Below are 24,685 nucleotides of genomic sequence, written 5' to 3' on the forward strand. Positions count from 1 at the left end.
AGGAAACGGAAACTCAGTAATCTCATGATTTATTATAAAAAATGTACATATATATATTGCAAACTATTATTACACTGTTCTAGCAAGATTGCTAATATATGATTATAATATGTATATAATATATATATAAACATATATATAATAACCGTTGCAATAACATCCAAGTTTTTGTATTAAAAATTAAAGAGATAAGAATATAGAAATGGGAAAGGGAAATAAGTAAAATTGAATATTTTGAGTATATTTTGTTTTACATATTTATGTATATTTTAAAATGGAAACATTATTCTTTATTCGTTGTTTTTTTTTTTTTTTTTTTGTATGACAGATAAAAGAAAAGAGAAAATAAGGAACTGCTTTTCACGTTTTTCTTGCATTCTTTTACAATGTTATTACAATGTATAAAATAAACCCTTATAAATATTTTTTTTCTTTTTCTTTTTCATTTTCTTTTTTTTTTTTTTTTTTGTTTTAAAGTATATATATCTTTAAGAGAACTATTTTTCTATCGAATGTTAAGGATAAAGAAAATTTGCATTAATCTATATTTTAAAGAATAATTTTTTTACTAGCATTCCTTTTAAGGCGAATTTAAAGATATTTTTTAATAAAATTTTATTTTACTTACAGAAGCACATAAATATATATATATATATATATACGTAGAAGGATGTACCAACAAAGGTGTTAATTCATTTTATTAAATAAAAAATTGTAAATTTTTTTTGTAACAGTTTTTAACCCTAACTTTAACTTATTGATATCTCTTTAATTTACAATTATGCATTGTCGCTCCTTTCACGAAAAAAATTTCGGTTTAATTTTAAAATGTATTTAAATTAAATTACGTTAAATTACATGAAATAAATTATAATAAAATAATATTGAAAAGAAGGGTGACTACAAATAAACAGCATAAATTTGCATATTTAAATTAATGTTTCTTTATACAAATTTCCGTGAAATAGTAGCATAAAATATTCGGGTGATCATGAAAATTTACACTTTTTACACCTTCAGATCTACAACGCGTGAAAAAGCTCGAGAATATTGAGAATGTGTTTTCCTTTTTCATTTATTTTTAAAATTATACTTGAAGGAAAATTTTTTCTTTGCCGGAATTACTGTTTCGGTTTTTTCTGGTTGTTTTTTTTGCTTTTTTTGCTTTTTTTGCCTTTTTTGCTTTTTTTGCTTTTTTTGCCTTTTTTGCTTTTTTTGCCTTTTTTGCTTTTTTTTTTTTTTTTTTGTGCCTTATATATTCCTTGTTTTACTTTTCTTTAATCTATTTGCCTTTTTTATATGTTGTTTTTTTTGACTTTTTTTCCCTTTTAAAAATTTTTCTTTATTTTAATAATTAACACAATCTAAGCATGCAACCATAAAAAGCAAAATTAAATTGGAACAGATTAACAACATTGAAATATAGGTAACTATTTTTTTTTTTTTTTTTTTTGCTTATAAGGATATTACTACTTCAAGATCGAAATATAAAAAAATGGGTAAGAGAAAAAGTAGTGTAATTAAATCAAAGATGTATTAGTCAACTTTTAATATTAGCATCTTCTATTTTTTGCTTTTTTTCCATTTTTCCCTTTTTTAAAAATTTTGATATTTATATGTACATGCTATTTTCTCATTTTTTTTGGTTTTTTAATTTAAAAAATTTTTTTAACTATTTTTTGCTTTTCCGAAAAAGCTAATAAAACAACTACTGGTTGCGCTCGTTACGTTTATGCTTAAAAATTTAAATGAACGTAAGTAGATAATCTGTAAAATTTCACAAAAAAAAAAAAAAAAAAAAAAAATCATTATATATATATATATATATACATATGTATACGTAAAATACACCGTGCAGCTTATATAGAAAATTTTTATAAATTAAGCTTCTTTAGGAACCACACTTTTTTTTTTTTTTTTTACAAGCTTTACACACAAGCAAGATTTTTTAAAAAAACTTTATTTTCCATAAAAATGTTATATATATAAGATACCAGTAAAAGTAATATCGATCAATATATTTCATGTAAAAAGAGGAAATTAAATAATAAAATTGAAGAAGTGTGTAATATATGTTTGTTATTAAAAAATATATTTTTAGAATTATATAATAAGATGTTTTTACACACTTTTATTATATGAAATGACAAGCTCTCCTTGTAATAGAGTTTATGTTACCCGCAACAGGGAATATATATTCGCTCAAACGCGAACACGTATATATATATATATATATATGTACAAATTTACATATATACATATGTACATTGCACACATATATATGCCCGGGTTTATGGGCGCTGAATAAATGAAAATAATTATTATTGTATAGGAAAATAGTTAAATAGAAAAAAAAAGCAATGAATCAGCAAATGAACTACGTAAATTTAAAGTTTTATTTGTATATATTTTTTTGTTTTTGTTTTTTTTGTGATATTTGGACTTTTCCATTGCGACCTATGTTTTTATAATATGTGTAGATTCGTTAAAGGAGAGTCTATCTTAATTTTTTGGTGATGTGTATATATGTATGTATATATATAGGCATATATGAATACATTTCTGTTGGCCTGAAGTTAACGTTAAATATTTTTAATATGCACGTTATGAAAAAATAACTTCAAATGTACATGAACGTATATATCGAGATTCGAGACTGAACTACAATGTAATATGTTTCTGCACCGTTGAAATGGCGTCGCAGCAACAGAAATGAACCTAAATATATATTCACAGGGATTTACTACTTTTACATACACATACAAACTCAGAAACAAACACTCACACACATGTATACACTTCCTACCGCAGGTTTTGCGTGTTTCCATTTTGATATTTACAATTCGGTGTTTGTTTTACGGAAAAAAAATTTTTTTTTCGAAAACGTAATTACCTTTTTGATATATTCCATACCTATAAGCTATTTTTATTTATTTATTTTATTTCTAAGTTTTCTTTCCTTGTTTTCTTTCCTTGTTTTCTTTCCATGCTCTCTTTCCATGCTTTCTTTCTTTATTTTTCTTCCATGTTTTCTTTCCATGTTTTCTTTCTATGTTTTTCTATTTTGTTAACTCTATGTTATACAAAATGTTGAACTCATTTTATGTTCTAACTTTAATATTAGCGAATTTTATATTTTACAAAAATTGCCACAACCAAAAATATTTAAAAGTGTTAGGGGTATATAATATTAAGTTAATCAAGAGAAGAAGTAGAATTTTGATAAATGGCACAATAGATAAGACAGAATACTTAGATGAAATAAAAGAGAGTTATAAACCCCTATTTGATGTTTATGAGATTTCAGCTAATTTTGAAAAACTAAAAATTTCAAAAGAGAAGGAAAAGAAAAAAAAAAAAAAGAAAAAAAAAAGAGAAGATATTAAAGAAGAGAAAAAGGAACAAAATAAAGAATCAAACGAACAGATACATTTTCTTGAGTTTTCTTTAAAAAATCCCCATGAACAGCGTGATATTTTAAAAGGAAGGAATCAGAACGATCCTCATAAATTAGGAAAACGAAATAAACATAGTGCTACATCTTCCGCGATAAATATTGGAATGAGAAATAATGATAATCATATGGATGTTATAAGTAAATCAAATGAATTTGATAGCTTAATTAAGGATAGAAATATAGGTTATGTTGACAACTTAGATAAAAAGGATATGCACGTAGAAGATATTGGCTCAAATGAAGAAGAAATATCAAAGCCATCTCGTACAGTAAGAGCAGAAGGACAAAATGAAGTGGATGTAAATGAAATGAAAGGGAAGTCAGCTGAAGGACAAGCTGGTGAAGTAATAAAACAGGAAGAACAAGGGAAAGAACACAACTTACATGCCAGAGAAAAGGAGGCAAATGAAAGACAAAATGAGAAAGAGAAAAAGCAAAATAAAGTTGATATACATAATGATAGAGGTGATAATCAAAATGGTGAGCATAGCAATCTCCATGATGAAGATCAAGAAGAAGAAGAAAATGAAAGCTCAGACGATGTTGATCAAAAAGATAAAAATTATGAATTAAATGAAGATGGAAAAGATATGAATGATGAAATAATATCACGGGAATTTAATAATTACACAATTGTAACAAATTCAAACGATTTGTTAAGTGACATTTCAGTGGATGCATCAGAAATTTCAAAACTTAGCATCGGAAACTTAAGTATACCATATAATGAAAAAAATAGAACTACTTATACTCACCAAAGACATATAGTACTTACCAATAAAGGAAATAAAAAATATAAGGTAGTTTTAATAACAAAAAATCCTAAATTCGTTGAAGCTGAAGAGGATGAAAACGAAGATGACGCTGAAAGAGAGGAAAATCCTAAACCAGTAGCAATTAAAACGGAAGAAGTAGCTGGAAAAGGAGAAGTGGCCAGAAAGGTAGAAGCTCCTGAGAAAGGAGAAGGAGCTGAGAATAGGGGAGCAACTGGGAAAGGGGGAACAAATGAGAAAGTGGAAGGAGCTGAGAATAGGGAAGAAGCTGAGAAACGGGGAGCAGTTGGAATTCCAAGTGCAATTCAAGAAACAAATTTTATTCAAAAGAAAAAGGGGGGAAAAGATGAACAGGATGAAAGTATTAAACATAGGAATTTATATGATGGAATGGGAACCCTTGATTTTAGCAAGGCTTACAAGAATAAAATAAGGAGTGAAAAGAGGAAAGAAGTAAGAGGCGATAGTAGCGGTGGTAGTGATAATAGTAGTACTAGCAGTAGCAGCTACAGTGCTAGTACTAACAGTAGTAGTAGTGGTAGAGGTGGAGCAGGGATGTTAAAACGTTTGCTCAACTTCTTATCATTTTCAAGTGATGAACATAAAGTAAAGAGCGATTCAGACCAAACCAAGGATAAAGAGAGTGCAAAAAAAAATGACAATAGTAAGGAAATGAATCCGGATGATGTAAACAGTATTTTAAGTGTAGACAAAGTGGTAGATCAATACCTCCTTAATCTGAAAAATGGTGATTCTTCAAATCAAGAACTAATATTTGTGCTGAGAGGAGATCTAGATTTACACTCCCCTTTCATGAAAAATGTTATAAAAAATGCGAATAATAAATTTGAGACATACATAAAAAAGAATTTTGAGGAAGTAGATAAAATATCTTATGATGTCTCTTCCCCAATAAATTTTTTATGTTTTTTTGTGCCAAATGTTTTTGATATGAATAATTACCATATACTAAAAGAGGCTTTAACAATATTATACAAAGAATTAGAAGAATATACAGAAAATTGGAGCTTCTCAAATATGTATGTAACATTTGACACAAACAATGATCATCTTTATAATAAGGACGATGGTATGAATTACACAAATGCTGGTCCTATAAAGGATGGAGAACATGCTGATACAAATAGAAAAGGGCAAGCTGGATTTGGACAAGAAGAAAAAGAAAAAAAGAAAGAGGAAGGGAAGAAAAAATATATTAAAAAAAAGAAAAACTTATATAATATAAAATATTCGTTCTTACGCAAGTTCTGGAGCATGGATCCCTTCATATCATTTGCCCGAAAAATGAATAAAAGAAATTTCCGTGTCCAAAAAGAAATATTAAATTTCCTTCCAAAAGAATTAAGAGAATATTCTACATGGAATCTGTCTATTATACGAGTTTTTAATGCGTGGTTTTTAGCAGGATATGGAAATAAAAATGTAAAGGTATGTGTTATAGATTCAGGAGTAGATAAAAATCATATTGATTTAATGAAAAATATATATATTCCAGAATATACAGATAAATACGAAATGACAGAAGGCTTTTACGATTTTATGGTAAAGAATCCAACAGATTCATCAGGTCATGGGACACACGTTACAGGAATTATTGGAGGAGAAGTAAATGATTTAGGTATGGTTGGTGTAGCTCCTAATATTACACTAATATCTTTACGATTTATTGATGGAGCAAAATATGGAAGTAGCTTTCATGCTATTAAAGCTATAAATGTTTGTATATTAAATAAAGCACCAATTATTAATGCCAGCTGGGGTTCTAGTAAATATGATCCTAACATATATTTAGCTGTTCAGAGATTAAAATATACCTTTAATGGAAAAGGGACTGCTTTGGTATCAGCTGCAGGAAACGAAAATAAAAATAATGATGAACATCCTTTGTATCCCGCAAATTTTAAGCTTCCCCATGTGTACAGGTACTCGAATGCTATTTCTTGATTTGTCGTGATATTTTGCTGTGTTCTCTCAAGTTTCACTATTATAATGAAAGCGCACTTTTTTTGTGTTGTTGCTGATGATGCTGTTGTTGTATCTTTTCGTATCATGCTTTTCAAGTACTCTATATCTATTGGTGTTTTATCTCATGATAGGATACCTTACTTTAAGGCATTTTACGACATGTTTATTATATTGTCCTTCTCCATCTCCCTTTTTTATTAAACCTCCATTTTACTTCACCAATTTTTTACTTCTCCCCCTTTCATTTCACCACTTCTCCCTGCAGCGTTGCGTCCATCAGCAAGAATTTCGAAATTTCTCCCTTTTCTAACTACGGGGTAAAGAGTGTTCACATACTTGCTCCAGGGCACCACATATATTCAACTACACCTAACAACTCATACAAAATAAACACAGGAACATCCATGGCAGCTCCTCATGTATGTGGAGTTAGTGCATTAATATACTCAGTTTGTTACAACCAAGGATTTATTCCTTCAGCTGAGGAGGTGTTAGACATTATAACTAGGACATCTATCAAAGTTGTATCTCGAAGAAGGAAAACAATTAATGACAGTTTAGTAAATGCAGAAGCGGCTGTATTAACGACATTATTAGGAGGGTTATGGATGCAGATGGATTGCCATTTTGTTAAATTTAATTTAGATAAAGGGCAAAAAAAACATATACCTATTGTATTTTCAGCATATAAAAACGGAGTATATGAAACTGATATTGTTATAGCAGTTATGCCTACTGAAGAAAATTCTAATGTTTATGGTGAAATTTTAATACCTATAAAAATAGTAACTAATACAAAATTAGCAAATTTTAAAGAATCACCAAGATATGGAAAGAAAATGGATATTGATAGCAATGAAGCTAGTAATGATGAAGTGCTGTCTTATATATGTGAAAACGCTTTATATAATTTATACGAAACAGATAATTATTTTCTTATTACATCGTTAGCTTTGTTTTTTGTAGCATTTTTGTTAATTGTTGCAGGGACAATTTATATGACGAAAAAAATATATCATGATGAATACTGTAATGACGATAATGAACATAACTTTGAAAATTATAACGTGGCGGAGAAAAGACATATCTTACATGGTCCAAAATGTGAAGATCTTGAAAAAGAAAAGAAAGAACATATAGAAAAATTAAATAACCGTGTAAGATTTAGTATTATTAAAGGAAAAGATAGAAATTCTATTTTAATGAATGATGTACCAAAAAAACTGAAATTCGAAAACTGCGACTTAGTAAATAGATCGGAGTTAAGGCGTGGGGATACCAAAATTTCGGGAGATAAAAACGTTAACGAGACGCTAAACAAATTAGATGATATGTTCATGGAATAATTGAAACAGCAAGGGGCATTATCCGTAGCATGGCGCATTTGCCGATCAACATATTGTATGGATGTATTGATGAGTGTACGGTTTAGTGTACATGTGTGTGTTCATCCAAGAATATCATATACATATACTTTCGCACACTAAAAGTATGCGCAAATGGGTTGAAAATAAATTGGTATTGATTATAATTTCTGAACCCTTTTACTATATATATTATTACTAAAATGCAATTGTTTAATTTCCTCATAATTTGATATTATTTACCTCAAAAAGGATATTCGCATTGCTTAATTGTTTAGCTGCTTAAATCTTTGATAAACTAATTAATTGTTTAATTGTTTAATTGTTTAATTGTTTAATTTTATTATTTTTTTTTTTTTTAATTTACACAACACTCAATATATTTAGTAGTACCTACAAATTTTTTGCTGCATTATCATAATAATATTTGTTTGAACCATCCTATATTTTTTCCTTATTAATTTATTATTTTTCTTTATTATTTTTCAGTATCATTGATTTCATTTAATTATTTCCTCTTTCCACTTTACCTTCGTTAAATTCATACACATATTATATTTATTTTGTAACCATTAATAACAATTTATTTTATAATGAATCGTAATAGCTTTTAATAAAAAGGTGGTTCAACATTTCGAAGTGAAGGTAATTAAATTAACACGTACGCATTATGTATAAATTTATAACTCAATAACATCATATGTAAGAATATATATATATATATATATATATATATATATATAGTCGGGATACTAAATTCACTTTGTGCAAAATGTGCAAAACCTACAATGAACTTACAGGAAGTTTTACCATATAATCCTTAAAAATGAATTAAAATTTTTAATATCACTGCTTTAAAACAATTATTAACAACAAACATTAAAAAAAACAATAGCAAAAATATGGGCTACATATGAGTTTTACGTTATAATAAAATATAATGCTTTATTTATTATTGTTCCTCTTTTTATAAGATTGTATAGTATAAGGTAAAACAATAATATCACTTATCTTAAAAAAGAAAATTAAAATTAATATTACACAAATTTAAACTAAAAAACAAAAAAAAGAAATTACCACATAAATGCAGAAAATACAATTACATATTCCTTTATAACAACATCCTATATTTCTGAATTTATTAATTCTGAATAGAGTAGGCTCAATAAATATAATATAAAAATTCTCATAAAAATTATTATAATAATATACATAAAAACTACGTATAATTTAATATATTGATAATTAACATGTACGTACATTCTATTTATAATAAATGATTTCTTTTACAATATTCAACTTTACAATATACCAAAAGCTTTTAACTGCTACATTGATTATAATAAATTCTCCTTCAAAAAAATTATTTCAAAATTCAAAATACGTTAAAATAGAAATAATTTCTATATAATACATATATATATATATTTGTACAACACATATGAAGCAATAATGAATGGGGATTATACACCCCAATAGGAACAGTAGCTATTCACATTAGCAAATATTATTAGATCCTATACAAATTTTTATTTCATATTTATGCAAAAGAATTGGTATACTTATAAATTGTTAAAGGGTGCACTGTACAAACCTTTTGTGCTAGGGTAAGGCAACGCGCGAAAGGTTATAAGAAGCAAGCTTCTAATTATCCTTTCCCCAATCAAAAATTAATGTGAAAATTGATAAGGTCTCAATTGAGACCATATCAGCTATCACGCTGATAAGAACAGGTACTACAAATTGATCTTAGCCAAGAGGCCGAGAAGGGGTAACTAATGTATATATAAAATTTTTATTATGTATATTTTTCCCTATGAAAGGTGTACCTATCAGTAAATTTTTTTTTTTTTCAGCTTTTCAGTAACGCATTTTTTTGCTTATCAATTTGGTGCGCACAAATATATACATGCATATATATATGCGCAATTTTTTATAGCTACTTTTTTGTTAGTTTACATGCAAGTAAAACTACCTAAAATAAATTTTCCCAACAGTATGATTTTTTTTTAAGAATATATTAAATCCTACATTTTTAATAACTTAAAAAAAAAATGTTCTGTATTTTTTTCCCTTTTGCAGAAAAAAAAAAATATAAATATATTTTACCCAAAAATAGTTGTTGAATGTATAGGTAAAAAAATGGTAGAAAGGCAACACATTTAATCAAGCATTATAATGAACTAGTCATGTTAAAATTAACCATGAGAATCACACAGCTAAGCACCATAACAAAGCAGAATAATAGAACATTTAATAAATTTCTGCCAAATTCATGCCCTTGGTCTTCCATGATAAGAAAGAGAAACTGATAAATCGTGCGCACTAACTATTAAAAATAGGATAGAAAGATGTGAAAAAAAAAAAAAAAATATATATATATATATATATATATGAGTATTGAAAATGCAGAAAAATATATGTAATACAGTGTATACTTATTCATTTAGTATAAACATTTATATTATATACGTATGCGTATATAATATGTTATTCAATACTTTTGAACAATATGATGTGTGTATTCCAAATATCGAAAGAGTTGCTGAAAGGGTACAACAGGAAGGTAAGGATAAATAACTTCAGCAGATACGTAAATACATCTTGTTCAAAAGAAGGAATAAATAAAAAAGAGAAAAATGAATATATATTATCATTAGATGAAGCGTTGTATTTGTCTAAAGAAATGGGGATTAAGACCACAACAGAAATACAAAAAATAATCATGAGATCACCCCCTTTTTCTGCAGACACTAGCCCATTTGTTATTGAGAATTTTTTAAGTATAGTAAACAAGCAAAAAGATTCATTGGAAATAAATCGAATTGATGAAAAGATTAGAGAGCTAAAAATGGAAGACGAAGAAGAGAAAGAAAAAAAAAAGGAAGCTTTTTTAAATAGTACTGAAACAAGTGAATGCGCAAATAAATTAAGTGAGAGTATTATTAACAAGATTCTCACTGAAAATTTTAATAAAAAAAGGGGAAAAACATTTATTCATAATAACATGGAATGGTTAGAAGAATCAGAAGGTATAGGCACGAATAAAAGATCTTGTGCATATGTTTATATAAAAAGGGGTACAGGTGTTATCAAAATAAATAACCAAGAAGATTTATATATCCGCTGGCCTTATTTTTACAATAGAATGGATGTGGTAGAACCCTTTTATTTAACAAAAACAGCATGTGTATATGATGTATTTATAAAATTAAAAGGAGGAGGCATAAGCGGACAATCAAAAGCTGCTAGATTAGCAATAGGAAGGGCTTTAGTGAACGCGTGCCCATATATTTATGATGAACTAAAAGAACATGATATTTTGTACGAAGACATGAGACAGAAGTTTCCGAAAATGCCTGGAAGGAAAAAATCAAGGGCTATGAAGCAGTGGTCAAAAAGGTAAATTGTCAGCACGTTCTCCTTTGTCGGTGTTTTAGTATACCCGATTTTTAACAAGAAAATTATGTTGCTATAATGAAAGGTATGATATAAGCATCGGAAAAAAGGTATGTACACGTCTGTGTATATATATGCAAATGTATATATCTATATAGTGTCTCATTAAAAACGGAGTTCAGACAGTCCTTAAAATGAAGCAGTAATTTGAGTATTCGCACAAAAAGCTTTAAAAACAATATAGTTTGAAAAACTAAAACGATAAATGATGTAATTAGACTATTTAAAAAATTAACAAAAACAATATGCATGAACAAATGCACAGTGAACATATGCACAAATGAGCAGTGAACATATGAACAAATGGACATACACAACAAAATATATAATTGTAAAAAAGAGTATATGCGGATAAGGCACAAAGAAAGAACTGCAATTATGTTCGTAAATTTTTTTCCTTTTTTCTTTTAATGATATAAAATTTTCATTGTGTAAAATAAGCATGTCCCCTTCTCGTCTTTACGGCTCCCTTCAATATTGTCGCAAATAATATTACAAAGAATTTACGCGCAAGCATTTATATATACATCGATATCTTTCTGCTTTTCTATATGACATATCTACCATTGCAGACAGTTTTATTTTTATTTTCTTTTTTTTGTATTTTAAATTTTACAGTGAAATTCATGTTTTTATTATTTGCACTCTCTTCATTTTTAAGCAGATTTTTCAGTTTTTCACTGGTAACCTGTAACTGCTCTTTTGTTGCAGAATATATATCTTTTTTATAGCCTTTTTTAATATGTTCTGATTTTATGTTTTGTATAACTTCATTTTCATTAGTTTTCCAGTACTTTCCTAATTGTTCATCAATGGCGGTATATATGTAGGGGCACTTAAATAAATCATCAATAAATTTTGCATACGTATGTAAACTACTTACAGGAACAGTACAATTTTTTGGGTGCTTCGTTTTTCTAGTATTAGCAGGGAGTATAATATCAGGAATATGACCAAACAATAATTCTTTTTTTTTTATTTCTGGTAAATTTTTTTCGAATATATTTTTATTTTTTTTATAAAATTTGTACGTAGCGTACATCTGCATATGATTTTCTTCTTTGATTTTTTGTATAAAATTTCGATCTTCATAACTTAATTTTTGATACTCCTTTTCTAATATTTTTTCTTTTTCCTCCTTTTTTTCTTTTTCAACATCTTTTTTTACATTTTTATGGAGCTTCTCTTTTATGTCTAATTTTTTGATAAAGTATTCATCATCTAAATTATAAAATTTTCTGTATATATCTTCATTTAATTCCATGGGCATTTTTTTCCCATAAAAGTAATACTTCCCTCCTTCATCTTTTCTTTTTATTTCATAAGGCTTTCTAAAAAAATATTCATAATCTTTTGCTGCTAATTGCTCTATGTAATCTTCGTAAAACATTACATCTCCATCATAAATCTTTTCTCTTAAACTTTTTTTTTCTTTTTTAATGATACCCCTTTGGCGTTTTTCATCTTTAGGAATTAAAATTTTAAGATTACCCTCATAATAATTTAAATTCTCATTATTCATTTCATTTTTACCGTTATCCTTTTCGGCCTCTTTATTTAGTTGGTTATATATGAACTCTCTTTTTAATTCGTCAAAATTTGCATTTTTTGTATTTTTGGGAAATTTATATGCATGTACAGGTAACTTATTGTATGATTTAACATTATTCTTTTTTTTAAAATTTTTGTACAATTCCGTGTAATTTAAAATATTGTGAATTGTAGAATCGATGCAACCTTTTGAATCAGATTCGGCTAGCTTTAAATTGTATATCTCGTTTTCTCCACTATCACAAAGTATATTATTTTTGTCTAAAATTTCGCAGTTGTATAGTTTCTCCATGCTCTTTTCGTGTGAATGCGGGAAGGGGAAAAAGCAGTTAAACGTAGCGACACGAACCAGATTGAGGAGCAGTCTGTAACAGTTTAAAGGAATAGAAAAAAAAAAAAAAAAAGATTTAAATGCGCATATAAATATATACATATATATATGTATATATATATATATATTTATGTATATGCTATCCCTCCTTTCTATCTACCTTTTTGCTTAATTATTTAAAGATATGAAGTTAATGTAGCGCCAAAAAGTGTTAACTCGCTTTTCTTTTTTCTTTTTTTTTTTTTTTAAACAGCTTAAATTATCCACACGTTTTACAGTTTTTGTGTTGGAAAAAATGTGTGCTATATATTAAATGTTTTACACTGCATTTATCATTTTTTATAGGTCATTTTTCCAGCTATGTTTCACACACTTCGTGAGATGTTTTTCAAAAAAATGTACGTTATAAATAATTGTATAAATTTGATATAATAAAACGGAATATTTTCGAACAACAAAAAAAAAAAAAATTACGCATATTTTGCTTATATAAATATAATTATTCAAAAGTATAAATATATGCATACAGCTGCTACATCAAAAACAGAATGCGAATTAGATGATAAAAAAAAAAAAAAAAATACATAACGATAAAATGTGAAAGAATTACGCATACAACTTTACGTGTATATATATATATATATATATATATATGTACATATATACATATATAACGACAAAAATCAACAAGAACAAATGTAATGCATCTTGTGCATTTAGCAAAAATAAGCGCAAGCATATTTTTTATTAGCATTTTGAATTGACAAACAAAAGTTTTCATTTTTTTGAGTTTAAATATCACCTATAATTCTGTTGAAACTGCGGCCAACTTTTATTCGCAAAGATATATATATATATATATATATATATATATATATATATATATATATATATATGTAATTTTCTTCACAGTTGACTATTTTTGGGTATTCCAATCTTCCGTTTTTAGTATATTTTATTAGCATTACTATTGTAGCATTTTCCCTTTTCGTTTTTTTTCCACATTTTGTGATTCGTCGCCAATCCTTTTAATAATTTGAAAAGGGATGATGTCAAATTTCCAGCTCTGTAAAATCAATACTAATTCTATAATTATTTAATTCATTAGTGCAATTGTAAAAATATGGAAAAGGTAAGATAACATATTTTTGTTTATTACAACCTTTGGAGCTCGTTAAATTATTTTCAGTAGACTTTTTTTTTGTATCTTTTTTATTCACAGTAGTGTGGTGAACATGTGCAGTTGATTTACAATGGTTACTCGCATATGCATTGACCAATGATTCACTTTCTTGTGAAGAATTCGAAACATCAAATATATTAATGTCTATGTAAAAATGATAAAAAAAAAAATTTTCTTCGAATTTGGAACAAAATAAATTATTTTTTTGGGTTATATAATTCGTATCTGTCTTTCCATTCTGATTAAGTAAATTATTAATTTCATTTAGCAATTTTTTTGAACAAACATAGAAAAATAAAGGAAAAGTTAACAGGGCTAATGTGTGCTGAGGAACTAAAATTTCCCCGTGACTGAGATACATATATACAAAATTCTCTTCGTTCACATCGAACCTTTCAAATTCAAAGTGTTCATTATTTTCTAATTTTTCTTTCATCTTATATAATTGTGTTAAAGGTAAAGGTATACATATTTTTGTTCGAAAAGAAATGTTTTTTATTACAGGTGAGTACACCCAAATTCTAGATAATTTTGCATTCGTATTTTTAATAAAATAGTTTAAGTTTTCATTTTGGTTTATATTATTTACATGTGCAGGACAAGTGTCAAAAACAGGTAAGGTGTGGATAAGGACCTTGTTACCTATAAACTCTGTTGTGTTATAGGTCGCATTCTTGTTCTTCTTGACATCATCCTTGTTGCAATTATCATTTAAAGAGGAATTTTTAACATATACGTATTTTTCGCCCCGTTGGCTTATTGCATTAGCACCTTTGGAAATGTTAAAATAATCTATACCTGTTAGATTGAGATCATTCAACTGTTCTATTTTAAAACTTGCATCTTTTTTAAAATCAACAATTTTTTTACCATGTTCTTTATTACCTTGAGTTGAAGAACCCTTTTCGTTATATTTATGAAAATAGTTAGTAGTCGAATTAATACTTTTAAAATATCTGCATCCTTGGTAGCATTCACATTCTACATTGACATAGAGGTATATATTTGGGTTGTCTTTAAGCTGATAAAGTTGTATGTTATCAAATGTATTTATGAAATTTTTAAATAAATAACTATTATGCTTTTGATTATGTATATTGCATAAATCTTCTTTGCATAAGTAAAGTGAAAAGTCATTTTTTAATTTAAAAATTATGGAATTATTATATTTCGTTTTTAGCTCATTATTCACAAAATCTTTGTACATTTTAATACTTTTAAAATTGTACGCTAGAACAGTTACATTGGAAAATACTGTCTCTGATTTTTTTTTTAGCAGCTTAAGATTTTCACAATAATTTAAATTTAATGCACTCATAATAAATGTGTACATAAAATTTTCCTCAAATGGAGTAGAAAATTCTCGGTAAATATGCTCCCTTTTCTTAATGTAATTATTTTCTTCTTTTTTATCTTTTTCGTCTTCTTTTTCGTTATCTTTTTCGATATCATTATTTTTATCTTTTTCAATATCTTTATTGTTATCTTTTCCTTTTTCATACTTTCCACTTTCTAGCTGGTGCAAATATGCATAATTTATGCCATTGCTCTTACGTCCTGATAAATTTTTAAATAATGAATATTCATCTAATTTACGATTATGCATTCGCTTCTCTTCTCTAATTAAATGTTTCATAAAGAGAAATATACATGGATTTATAATAAGATCAACATTATCGTTATTAATAATGTAACTAGTAATTATGTCCTTAGTTTTATTTAAGGAAAACAAAAAATATGCATGTAAACTTTTAATTGTATTTACAAACAATTCTTGTTCATGTAAAATATGAAACCCTTTATTCAACAAATATAAGAGAAACATTTCGATTAAATCTAATAAGTTATCAACTAGTTCATGCCCCTTTAATTCTTTCGGTAAAGAAACATAACATTTAAGCAAAATGTAGAAAATACCTTCTATGATTGTAGAAGAGTAATCATTATTTTTATAAAACATATGATAGTTATTTTTTACTTCATTTTTTACAAGATCATTTTTTTTTTTACAACTATGGTTATTCCCAGTTTTGCTAAAAAGATTTATATCTATGTAATTTTGCATACGAATTACCTGTGACTCAAATTTTTTATCATTACTACATACTTGCTCATTATTCCTGTTGATATGGTCCTTTTTGTTACTTATGCTATTGTCTGGGCAGATAAACTTGTTATTATAATTGTTGATTTTTTTTTCCTCTTTAGAAATTTTCTTATTTTCCTTATAGTCCTCTTCTCTACTATTAACACCATAACAATTGTTTTTAGCACCTTTCGAGTTAGAAGGAGTGTAAAGACCCTCCTGGTTTGAAATATTATCCTTTTGTATTGGAGCCTTATCTTTGTTGTTATGTATAAGTAAGTTCTTCTCATTTAGTACGTGCAATTCTGGCAATTTATTTTTATTTTCCTCATTTAAAGTTTTAAGCTCCAAGTGGATCCTACCATCATCTATGCCTGTATTGATGTCCCCTTTGTTTAAAAGTTGCGTACTGTTTCTTCTACTTTTAGTGATATCATTTAATGGAATAATTTCTCGAATTTGTGTATTCTTATTCTGTTCATATTCACAAAAATTATCGCATTTCACAGAGACTATATTACTAAATCTGCAGGAAATACATTTACATCTTTGTATGTCCAATTTTTTATTTTTCAAAACATTATATTTATATAAAATATCATATGTTGATATATATATTATTAGGTCATTTATTGTAACATTAAAATTGTTAACCTCCTTAATCCATTGATAAAAGAAACTGTTATAACAAATGCTTACATTGTTTTTCACAGAATTGTTTAAAAGGTAACTACTAATTTTCGAATCAACCATACTAGTAGTGTTACCCTTGTTTTCTCTATGACTGTTGATAGTACATTTTTTCTCATCAACTTCTTTGTCGCTGTTCTTCTTAGTATCATTCTTTGGGTAAACTATATTAGAATGGTTCATTTTTCCCAGAAATATATCAATATTCGTTTTAACATTAGTAAATGAAGTATTATCACACGAATAGGAATAATTGAACGTAAGACAGTTATCAGGTGAAAGTTTTTCCTCTTCCCTAATATCAGACAGTGCACTAAAATAATCAACAAAATAATTTATCGCCCCTTTTTTTTTTTTATATATCAAACGATAAATTCTTTTTTGAAATAAGTCAACAGAAAATGTAGGATGGATGTAATTAGAATTCGATACATCATATTTTTCATTATAAAATATGTTATTAAATATTTCCGCATATAATGAGGTAGACTTTTTTTTAAGGCAATAAGAACAAGTAAAATTATTTTTTACGCAAAAAGAACATTTCGAATTATTTATATCTTTCCTATGTTTTTTCTGATATTTACAAATATTATATTTAAAAAAAGGAAAATACTCCAACCTCATTTTTTTGTCCTCATCAAAATATTTATACAAATTGTTACTTTCAAAATTGTAATTTAAAACAATAGTAACAATATTACTGCCATAACAAAATAATTTATTTTTTTGAATCTTTTCCATAATATTATTTTCTATAATACTTTTCAGTTTTTCCATTTTTTCTTTTTCTACCATATCATAATTTGTATACACATAATTCATTAAAATCCTTTCACAGTCTTCACTGTAATAGTATGTATCCTTTTTTGCCATTAATTTATCTGTACTGTCAGATTCCGACCATTTGTAAATGTATTCATCTGAATCGTTTTTCTTTTCCTTCTTTTTCTTTAATGTTCCATTTTCCTTCTTTTTTTTCTTCTTCCTTATTTTATTATGATAAAACTTGCTATATTTATTAAAAAACTCATTTGTATCTTCATCGTTATACACGAAATGCAACTCTGTCTTGGTACCTATAAAGAAGCAATAAATTATCAAAATATGCAATCCTACACATGTTAATACGACAGTATTCATGCGTTAAGAAGTACATTATTGGTATTTAATGTCAAAGAGTGAGTTAACAGAATCAGATGTATGTAACAAACGTATAAAAAGGTACAAATGACAGTAAAATAAAAACATTCAATGCATAAGAGAAAATAAAAAAAAAAATAATATACATAACACATGTAAGCATCTTCACAACTTTTTAAAAGTATTACTTTTAGCGCTAAAATTAGAGTTGTATCTGTAAAGAAATTTCAGGAATTTTTCAAAAAACGGGTCTATGGTTGTATGAAAAGATAATGCCGTCTTTTGAACGTAAAACACTATATCACAAATGTAAAATAAAAAAGTGTATATTCTGTAAATTGTGTATTCTCTTTCATTTTTAACTTCTTGAATGTTGAAATTACCACATTCGTTTGTCTTTGTTTGATTAATATGATGTAAAAAAAAGTAAGGTTCGTGAGAAAAGTGGTTATAAATATCCTGAGAATTGTCAAATTCGTACTGGAAGTCTTTATTTTCGAAGGTGCATATATTTTTAAACCCCACATGGTTCTTTACATTTTGGTCATGTTGATTAAATAACCTATTACATAACTTTTTCAGCACACTGTAGATATTAAAAGTAGATGGACTATATTTGCCTTCTTCTTCATTAAATGCATCTCTTAATTTGTTAACTACATCCATGATGTTATCTTCTTTTGGTGTACATTTCGAATTTGATGTACATTCATGATATGTCTCTTCTATATATGTGTCCTTTTTTTCGTTTAATTTGTGTTGGTCTATTTTTTTCCTACTCCTCTTTTCTCTTGAAATATTTATATTAAGCAAGTTTTTATAGTAGATATTAGAAGAATATATATACTCATAGAAATAGTCCATAAAATTTACTGATTTGTTTTCTTTGTTTACAGGCATATAATTATGCTGCTTTAAACCGAAATAAGGCATACTGCCATACTTCTTCTTTTTCAATATATTGTATGAATCAACGGAAGCAAATAACAGGTTTTCTCTTTTAAAATAAATATAATTATAAGCAAATAACATATTTGCACAAATAAATGAGGATGGTCCTAATTTTATATTAGATGGAGGGAATATGTTAATTAAGTAGTGCGGATTTATTAAATTGTTATTTTCATCATAAATGTTTTTATTATTATTAATTATATAATTTAGCTTCTCTATAATAAATATTCCATAGTAATGTGTACACATTTTTTCCACTTTTTCCGCTTTTACCGTTTTTCCCATTTTGTCCATTTTTTTATTTTTAACACCTTTTTCTAAGCGTACTTTATTTTTCATGTAATTTTTCGTTAAATCATTTAATCCAATTAATTCGTTTTGTCTGTATAATAATAAGTTGATAAAATTTAGAATAAGCAAATCGGACTGTTTCTCCTTTTGTTGTTCGTCGGTTGAAGGAATTATACCTACCACTATACAGTCATTTATTTTAGAAAAAAAATTGTAGAATTCCAGGAGGTTTAATTTGAATTTTATCTCATTCATTTCTGTTATTATTTCTTTTAAAACAAGCTGAAAACAAAACACATTTTCATAGTAATCCAACGAAAGATTTGTGTTGCTTTTATTTTCCCCTTTTTTTCTGGATAAACCGCTACTGCAGTTGTTGCTGTAGTTGTAGTACTTATAGTTACCACCACAGATGGCTTCCATTTTTTGGCTGTTATAACATATACCTATTTGTTTCCCTTGTTCAGAATATTCAGAACAATCATGAACCAAAGAAATATTTGTTTTTGCCTTATACTTATTTCCAACCTTTTCAAGAGCATTATAACATCCTACTGTTTTATTTTCATCTAATGTCTCCTTAGAAATATATTTTATTTGTGTCTCCATATTACTGTCTTCATTCTTATCGCATAAGAGGTAGTTGTTCACAAAGTAATTTTTGGAGACAAAATTTTCATCTAGTTGGTCTAATACATATAATTTGTTTTTGGTTTTATATATCATACTTTCTACATTTTCACATTCATAACATAAGTTTTTTTTTCCTTCTTCTGAGTACTCCATTTCAATGTACTTCTCCACTTGAAAATAGTAAGCCTTTTTTTTTTTTTTATTTACTCATATATAATGAAACTTTTTTTTTTTTTCTTTATGTTTTTATAAGAAAAAAGAAAAAAAAAAAAAAAACAGTAGAACGGAAGAAGTGATACAATTCAGTAGCTCCTGGGATTTTCTTTATTTTGCTTTCTTGCCTTTTTTATTTGAAAACTTGCCTCCATTGGGCATATATACACATACATGTGCATATATGTATGTACATGTAATTGTGAGCGCTTTATGATCATCGATTGACACTACACAAAGCTTATCATTCCGCTTACCCCTTACAAAATACAAAATAAACAAAAAAATAAAACACATACAAGAATTAGTAGCTGCGTGAATAGCTTAATATATAGATAAACAATTACATGAATAATCAGTTTAGCAAAGATATGAAAAAGGAAAATTATTTGAAAGTGCAAGGAAATGACAGTAACGAATTTTCCTTGCTTCAGAAGTATATACCTATGTATTATCCTCTACTTTTTAAAAAAAAAAAAGAAAAAAAAACTCATTCTCTATAACACGTACAAACAAAACAATATCCCCCTTTCACGCATTTTTATAAAACTAGGAAGGACATAATTCCCCTTTTCCAGTTTTGTGTTATTGTTTTTATAATTAAAAAATGATTCTTTTATTTTGTTACATTTTGTAATGTTTTTTTACATTTTTTTACATTTTGTTATGTTTTGTTATATTTGTTATATTCTGTTTTGCTTTATTTTTATTATTATGCTTGTAACATCTACGTTTTAAATTTTAGTTTTAAGTTACCCTGCTACAATGTTGCTGTGTTGACTTTATTACACGGAAATTTTATGGGCATGTTTTTCTTCTTTATGTTCCTTATTAACAACAAATCAAAATTGTCAAATGTTTAGCTAAAATGATTAAAAAAATATAGATCATTGGTTACGAGTTAAAAGATAGAAATAAAAAACCGTCATTTAAAATTTGAATACAAGCATAATATAAATTTTGCATTTGTGCGTTACAAGGACACACTTTCGATATCTTTTATATGAATAATTAAAAAGGAAAAAGCCGTATAGCTAAATATAAACTATTATTATAGGAAAGAACTTTCTTTTTTTTTTTTTTTTTTCACAAGTCGAATATTCATAAACTATGCAATATATCAGGAAATGACTACAGTTTCACAAATATAAAATCGTTAATTTTTTTATTTTATATGTACTAAAAAGTTTTTCTACAAACGATTGTATGTATATTTAAACACAGATGTATGCACATATCTCTGTATTCGTTTATATTATCTCCTTTTTCTGTGACAAAGGTTATTAAAATTATATATATATATATATATATATATATATATATGTAAATGTAAACAAAGAGAAATTTAAGCTAATTATATAAAATAAGAAATGATCGAGTAAAAACAGAAGGTAGTATAAAAAGTAGAACATAATAAGCATATAATAATACATATAATAACAGGTATAAAAAGGTAACAATAAATATAAAAAATGGTGAGTTACGTTTTTTAACGTAAACAGAATATGAGTGAGGTAATACAAAAATCGTATTAAGGCATATAATGCATAAGTAATTTGTAAAAGGGTGGCACATACTTTTGCAAAATAGTGGTACACAAATGTATGTATATATGTACATTTATACATTGTTATATATATGTATATGCAAATGTACATATATGCATATACATATGCTTATACAGCTAGCATACGTAATAACAACAGCACATGTAAGATCCATTTCAGCACCACATGTGAGACATAAAATTTTGAAAATTCATAAAAAGCGTTAAATAATGATGTTCGACATTTCTGGTACTTCCGACCACGAACAAATTCGAAAGAAAAACATATGTATAATTAAGCACATTCGTAATATTTATTTTTCTTGGTGTGAATTATAGGTAAGGTGGTGAGAAAAAAACCCGCAAAACAATTTGTGTCATTTGTGTGTTCCTCACATAAAATAGTCATTCGTTCGTTTGTTATAGTAATATGTATATATATATATATATGTGCTTACATACTATTTACTTTTTTTAAAAATGCCAAATTTTTAACTCTCCGTCCTCATTAGGCTCATGCTTTGCAACTAATAGTTATTTTATATGCCGAATGTTCTTCCTTAATAACTGTTCACTAGCACTTGTACATTCGATTTATTAGTGAAGGGGAACCTACTTAACATATCTCATACAAACATAGAAATTTTGTTCCTTCTATTTATTTTTGATTTATTTTCTCTCTTATTCTTTACATTTCTTCCTTTTTCGTTACGTTTGCCCCTTGTTCCATCTGTTTCCTCCTTTTCTGTTATTTTTTTTTTTTTTTTTTTTTTTTACATCTAGTCATTTTTCTTATCGCTTCTACCATTTTGCAACGCAACCACTTGTTTTGGCTGATTATTCTGTCCGCTAATTTGACCTTGGCCTTGCGGTTGATCATGAGAAAGTTTTTCATTTCTGTTTTTATCTACTTTGTATATGCACCTTTGATAAATGTAACATAAAAATATGATATCATCACGGAAGCATGATAACTTATGCATCCATGGCATATCAATTAGAAAGAAAGCAATATCATCAATAAAGGTGTTCAACGATTTGTATATAAGCGCTTTCCATGGTAAATGTTCAACTGATTTTAACTTATAATTTATGTAAAGTTGAGGTGTCATCATGATAAAACCAAAGGTATAAACTGTTCCCGCTAACACAGAGATAATATATGAATACCATGATTTATATTTATAATAAAAAAGAGAATAAATAGCGTATCCAATAAAACATGGTATTAAAACAATTCCTACATATTTCACCGCTATTTTGTCATATTTTTTAGTCATAGATTCGGTATAATTTTTTTTATCTTTCAAAATAATAAAAGGATAATTTTTGCTAAAAGAAACGTGGACAGCTTTTGTTACTTTCCATGCTGATAATGCAACACCTACACACATTTCAAATAGTAATAACCATGAGGTATTTTCTGAATCATACAAATATAATGCTAAAATGATATCACATACAAATGTCGTTATGACACTAAGTGCTGATAATCCTTCCATTGATTCATTCTGGTACCAGAATTGCATATCATTCTTGAATGCAAAAAAAGAGAATATAGAATGTAGTAATATAAATATAGCTGAAAAGATTAACATATATATATTAGTTGTCATTAATATTTTTTTCATCATATTTATTTCTTTATTGGCAGTTGCGTTAGTCAAGTTTTGAAAGGAAAATGTTTTGTTATTATTCCTATCCATTATTCGGATAGATGTATCCATTTGTTTTATAAACATATAATACATAAAACTACAAGTACCATAATTTATTTCTATGTTTAGTAATTTATTTTCATCCATATTTTTTTCTATTATTAAAAAGGAATCTACATCCTTTATTTTTTTTCTTATCCTATATGGATCATATATAGAAATGTAGTTAGTTCTTTTATCTTTATCTTTTAGTAACACTTTATCTAACACATAATAATCACTTTCAATTAACCAAAAATCAGATAAAAATATAGGTGGTGTATACGTATTTGTGTGTATATTAATTTTCCATGTTTTTAAATGAGGCATATTAAATTCATTTATTCTATGTTGGGACAAATCATGTACAATATTGATGTCAATTCTTTTCTTTATATGATAGAACTCTTCTTTTTTCTCTTTTTTCTTTTGTTTCTTTTTCATGTTCTTGTAGTCTTCACCCATTAAACTATATTTTTCCTCTTCCTCTAACTCATATGGAAGCATCTTAACTGTTATTGGTATATTGTCAACTAAAATTTGATTCTTAAATTCTTTTTTTATACTACTATTTAGTAAACAAGACATATCACGTTTTTTGTAAAAATGAAGAGGAATTACAGCAACAGATATATATTTTTCGTTCTTCCATGAATCATTTAGATAAAATGAATAATCAAATTTTTCATAATTACTAAATTTTCTATATATATATAATTCCTTTTCTCTTATTTGTATTAACTTGCTATTATTTTTTATGTAATCAAAATTCACTGAATGGTTGTTACTTAAAAATATATATACATCAAATATATCCCCATTTTCAAAACTATTCTTTAAAAATAACTTATTCCCATCTATATTACCATTTTTAGGTACCATTTTATTTTTCCCTCCTGATATAAAATACATCACTAAATGCATTATTAGCATTTGAATAATTATTGATACTAATTTTTGAAAAAATGGTACCCTCGCATTTTCATTACCATTATTGTTGTCATTCTGAGTGTTAGCCCCACTCGTTACAACGTTCTGAGAGCTTAATGCCGACCCCATCTTTCCTTTCAAGCGAATCGATAATTATGTTATATATATTATATATATGTTTGTAGGTATGTATGGGTATGTATGTACATGCGTGCTTGTAAATGTAAGGGTACAAATACATATATGCAAAAACGAACAAAAATTAGTAAAAGCGAATGTGTACACAATACTTATATATATAAATATATAAACATATATATGTATACACGAAACGGTATATGATAGAAGTGAGTATCTCCGATATGTTCTTTTTTATTGTATCCCTTGAAACCTCTTAC

General features: G+C 26.7%; 5 protein-coding genes across 5 annotated transcripts; 2 read left to right on the forward strand and 3 right to left on the reverse strand.

The window, feature by feature from the left end:
• Positions 1-3,087: 3,087 nt before the first annotated feature.
• MKS88_002969 (subtilisin-like protease 2) lies at positions 3,088-7,562 on the forward strand (the record flags this gene model as incomplete). Its single annotated transcript, XM_067216022.1, has 3 exons — positions 3,088-6,173; positions 6,228-6,389; positions 6,482-7,562. The coding sequence occupies 3 exons, from the start codon at positions 3,088-3,090 to the stop codon at positions 7,560-7,562; spliced, it is 4,329 nt and encodes a 1,442-aa protein (XP_067073543.1).
• A 2,533-nt stretch (positions 7,563-10,095) lies between these two features.
• Positions 10,096-10,986, forward strand: MKS88_002970 (ribosomal protein S9; the record flags this gene model as incomplete). Its single annotated transcript, XM_067216023.1, has 1 exon — positions 10,096-10,986. One exon carries the CDS (start codon positions 10,096-10,098, stop codon positions 10,984-10,986), a length of 891 nt encoding a protein of 296 aa, XP_067073544.1.
• A 600-nt stretch (positions 10,987-11,586) lies between these two features.
• On the reverse strand, positions 11,587-12,882 carry MKS88_002971 (apical exonemal protein; the record flags this gene model as incomplete). Its single annotated transcript, XM_067216024.1, has 1 exon — positions 11,587-12,882. The coding sequence occupies one exon, from the start codon at positions 12,880-12,882 to the stop codon at positions 11,587-11,589; it is 1,296 nt and encodes a 431-aa protein (XP_067073545.1).
• Positions 12,883-13,973: 1,091 nt separating this feature from the next.
• MKS88_002972 (uncharacterized protein) lies at positions 13,974-20,054 on the reverse strand (the record flags this gene model as incomplete). The annotated part of the gene is made up of 2 exons (XM_067216025.1): positions 13,974-17,959; positions 18,212-20,054. 2 exons carry the CDS (start codon positions 20,052-20,054, stop codon positions 13,974-13,976), a joined length of 5,829 nt encoding a protein of 1,942 aa, XP_067073546.1.
• A 2,385-nt stretch (positions 20,055-22,439) lies between these two features.
• On the reverse strand, positions 22,440-24,416 carry MKS88_002973 (CLPTM1 domain-containing protein; the record flags this gene model as incomplete). Its single annotated transcript, XM_067216026.1, has 1 exon — positions 22,440-24,416. The coding sequence occupies one exon, from the start codon at positions 24,414-24,416 to the stop codon at positions 22,440-22,442; it is 1,977 nt and encodes a 658-aa protein (XP_067073547.1).
• Between the last annotated feature and the right edge of the window lie 269 nt (positions 24,417-24,685).

Source organism: Plasmodium brasilianum, chromosome 9 (genome assembly GCF_023973825.1).
Source record: "Plasmodium brasilianum strain Bolivian I chromosome 9, whole genome shotgun sequence".
NCBI lineage: Eukaryota > Apicomplexa > Aconoidasida > Haemosporida > Plasmodiidae > Plasmodium > Plasmodium brasilianum.